The sequence below is a fragment of the Nicotiana attenuata genome, chromosome 6 (genome assembly GCF_001879085.1).
Source record: "Nicotiana attenuata strain UT chromosome 6, NIATTr2, whole genome shotgun sequence".
Taxonomy (NCBI): domain Eukaryota; kingdom Viridiplantae; phylum Streptophyta; class Magnoliopsida; order Solanales; family Solanaceae; genus Nicotiana; species Nicotiana attenuata.
Window position 1 is genome coordinate 17,617,110 of NC_031994.1, and position 4,537 is coordinate 17,621,646.

General features: G+C 37.3%; 1 protein-coding gene across 1 annotated transcript; it reads right to left on the reverse strand.

The window, feature by feature from the left end:
• LOC109227660 lies at positions 293-3,244 on the reverse strand. The gene is made up of 6 exons (XM_019392861.1): positions 3,110-3,244; positions 1,816-2,015; positions 1,395-1,732; positions 870-1,281; positions 599-800; positions 293-466 (listed from the first exon to the last, which is right to left on the reverse strand). Exons 1-6 carry the CDS (start codon positions 3,242-3,244, stop codon positions 293-295), a joined length of 1,461 nt encoding a protein of 486 aa, XP_019248406.1.

The window sequence follows — 4,537 nt, forward strand, 5'->3', positions numbered from 1 at the left end:
ACTTCCCTTCCCTCACATCAATAATCTCTCCACAGATAGCTAAGAATGGTCGCCCCAAAATAATGGGCACTTCCTAATCTGCCTCGTAATCAAGAACAATAAAATCAGCAGGAAGAATAAACTTTTCCACTTGAACTAACACATCCTCAATAATTCCTTCTGGCATCACTAGTGACCTATCTGCCAACTGTTTTGTAGCAGGTTTAAGCACCCCCAATCCGAGTTATTTGAACAAAGATAATGGTATCAAATTTATACTAGCCCCTAAATCACACCGGGCTCTACCAACTTCTTATTTTCCAAGAGACAGAGGAATTGTGAGACTCCCAGGACCCTTCAACTTAGGAGCAAGTTTACTCAGAAATCTAGCACTGCACTCTTCAGTAAGTGCAATTGTTTCAAACTCTGTATGTCTTCGCTTGTTTTCCACAATATCTCTAAGATACCTTGCATAGTTGGGCACTTCCTACAAAATTTCCACCAAAGGCAAATTCACATGCACTTGGCTCAAAATATCTAAGAATTTCTTGTACTTAGCATCATCTTTTTGCTTCTACAGTCTTTGTGGAAATGGAGGTGGCGGCCTTGTCATAATTACTGGCTCTGATCCTTTGTTCTCTTTCTCATTCTCCTCAACTGGCTTGGGAACTAATTCCCCTTCATGACTAGCCGTATACTTCTTTTTCTTTGGAACTTCTTCTAATACTATTCCATTTCTCAAAGTAACCACATTGACTTGAGCATTAGGATTAGGCTCAGTATTACTAGGAAGAGCCCCAGCTGGTCGAGTATTTTGAGAACTAGCAAGTTGCCACACTTGTCTCTCTACATTTCTAATCGCTATAGCGTGGGCTGCTGCTTGAGCTTACTGGTTAACCACTAATTTCTTCATCATCTCCTCAAGGTGACTCGTCGCGTTTGTAGGTTGTTCAGCCTGAGGTGGTCTATATTGTTGTTGAGGCGCTTGTGGCCTGTACTGATTCTGAGCACCTTGATTTCCACTCCAAGAAAAGTTTGTGTGGTTCCTCCAGTTAGGATTGTAAGTGTCCCCATACTGATTTGCCTGGCCTCGATTTGCATTACCCACAAAATATACAGACTCTGGATTTGCTGGGTATAGATTGCTCATGTGACCTTCTCCACATACTTCACAAAATATTTGAACCTGTTGCACTGGCCGGGCTTGCTGCTTGTTAATAAACAAGGTCATCCAATTGACTTGGTTGGCCAATATGGCAACCTGTGCTGATAATGCGGAGACGGCATCTAACTCGAGAACCCCTGCATATTTTGCACTGTGTATTTGCCCATCTCTCCTTACCAATTAGGATTGCTTTTGGAGAATTTGTTCAATAATGCATATATCTCTTAGAAGCTTTTCTCCAACACTTGACCTCCCGCTGCAGCATCTACCACAATCTTTGTCTCAGTATGTAGCCCTTCTACGAAAAAGTGAGCTAACACTTCATTTGTCTGATTATGATGAGGACAGTATCTGAGCAGCCCCTTGAACCTCTCCCAAGCTGAGTATAAAGACTCCCCCGGTTTCTGTTTGAAGGCGACTATCTCACTTCTGATCTTTGCAGTTTTGCCTGAAGGGAAGAACCTTGCTAAAAATTTCCTGCCATTCCATGATGTAATAGAATTAGCTGGTTCTACCTTCAGCCATCGCTTTTCTTTGCCCAAAAGAGAGAACGGGAACAGTGTGAGCTTCACATAGTCCTGAGTGACTCTGTTAGTGATACAAGTATCACTAATCTCCAAGAAGTTCAGGATGTGCTATTTGTATCCTCGTGTGGAAGACCCATAAACTGCCCATTCGCATGTAGTAGCTGGATCATGATCTGTTTCAGCTTAAAGTGACTAGTGATTCCGGGCTTCACAATGCTGGAGGTGGCATTAGCAATGCTGGGCATCGCTACCTCCTGAAAAATCATATGTTGCTCCTCTGCCATGTTCACAGGAAATTGACGAGTGCCTGAAGATAATTTGTGTCCCTTGCTTCCCTCAACCTCCTGTGAAATGTTCTCTCAGCTTCGGGGTCAAAGCCTTGAAGTCTATCCTGGCTTCTGACCCTTCGCATTCAATCAAAGTTCTTGAGAGCAGAGCAACAATTAAGAAACGTTAGACTTGACGAAATAAATAATTAAAGCAAAAACTAGAAAGTAGTCAATATTCAAGTCCTCAGCAACGGCGCCAAAAACTTATTGCTCCCAAACGCACATGCGAGTATACGTGGTCGTACAAGTAATAAAATGATAAGTCGAGTGTCGAACCCACCGAGACTTATATTAACTACTCACTAAATTCACCAAGATTGTTATTCAGTCGAGCCAATCCGAGTTCAAAAGTGTGATTATACTAAACAATAATTCTAACTAGTAACTAAATTATCAAGCAGCAAAATGGTTGTTGTATATTCAGTACAGACAAATATTCTAGGGTTGTGATCGATTCACCAATCTTATTGTATTCTAGTTAACTAACCCTTTCATACAATTCACTCATGGTTGTTAATTAATCGAACAATTACTCTCGTAGCCTTCTCCTGAAGTACAACTCGCCTATTCAAAATAGATTAACGCCTATATTCCTATGAAATTAATCTATTAAGAACGCATTAAGATTACGATATTTAATTAAGCACGGTGACTAGGTATATTTCTATCCTAACCACAAATTCGCCCCCCATCAGAGTTAAGATCGCGCTCTCTTCAATTCTTCTCTAATCAAAACATGACTTTCCCAAGCATAACATAGATAGTAAATAGAACCTATCTGATGGCCAGAAAATTAAGCAATTAATCACATATTGAAGAAACAACCATATATTGGTGAATTATACTTAAGGTTAAATCAACGTTAAACAACAATATTCATGGCTAAATCACAACCCCAGAACTATGGGTTTTAGCCACTCATGATAATATCAAACAATTTCATAAGTGTTGGATAATTGAAAATACTAAGAAAAGATGAAGAAAAACTGAGATATCCTCACTCCCCTATGTTTCTCGTGTGTATCTTTTCTTCGAAGTGGCGTCTCCCCTCTCAAAATAGGCTTAGTCTTGCTTTTATACACGTTGGGTAGGTCTAGGGCTGAAATAACCTTGTCCCTGACAAAGTTGGAGAAATTCCTGTCACCAGCGTCCAGGGCAGGGCGCTGGCCTCCTGAACATTCTGTAAACGGCGCCACAAGTGGCGTGGGGCACTGCCTGTGGCGCTGGAATTCAACATTTCCCATTTTCCCTCCGTTTTGGCTCTAATCTCGCACCTTTCGCCCCCTATTGACTTTGGATGATTCCTACACATAAAAACACCACGAATTAATATAAATTAATATATTTTACATCCGAAATCCACGAAACATGAGTAAAACATGAGGCGATATACATAAATATATGATTTTATATATACTTTTAAGATTTTATATTGGATTTTCTTTAATAAATGTAAAAATATTTGGGATCCTCTCATGTGATGTAATATTTAATAAAACTATGAAGTGCATTCATTTTTATTTACTTTAAATAATGGGTTGTATCATTTTCTTATCAAGTGTTATTGAAATGTGTCAATCATCTCTTTGCTCTTTCATATTCAAACGTCAAGATTTCTTATATCTTTTTCGAATTTGAAATGGTATTTCTATAATATAAATTAAATAGAATATATCATTATTTAGGTATCATGTTGATTTTTATATTTAATTATTTAATTCAGCCTTGAAAGCGTACATTTAACGAAAAATTATTGTTAGACGACTAAGAAAATATTTATCATGTATTACTTAAAAAATTCTCCAATTAGAATATTTTAATAGATCATATGTTTGTCAATTTATTCAACTTTTACTAAACATATATTCACTTATCAAAATTTTATCTATAGCTTTAATAAAGTAAGATTGAAATAATATTCACGTAACGAAAAAATCGAAAAACCCGAAAACCCGACAAAACCGAACCAATCCAAACCGATATAATTGGTTTTGTTTGATTTTGATCTAAACCGAACCAACCATATCTACACCCCTACCTAATTGTGACACTCAAAATCATTCAAATTAATAATAGCTAAAAAAAGTGGTAGCTTCATAACTTTGGTATGCTCTTTGATCGACTTAAGAAGATGGATTCTCAATACGACGACTGACGAAGATGGTTAAAGAAAATAATACTCCCTCATTTTCACTTTATACAACATATTTTACTTTTAAATTTGTTTATACAGAAAGACACACTTCCAAATTTCATACAGAGAATGCAAGCGTTATCCGGAATGATTGGGCGTAAAGTGTCTGTAAGTGGCTTTTATTACCACAGATTTTAAACGGTTTACACCTATACAAATATTTTAATATATTTAATATCACAAATTTTAATATTTTCTTAAATTCCGTGTTGATTCAGATTATGAGCCCGTTTGGATTAGCTGATTTGAAGTGGCTGATAAGCATTAGGTGCTGAAAAGCACTTTTAAGTGTTGAAACTGATTTAATAAATAAGCAGTTACGTGTTTTGGTACAAGTGCTGAA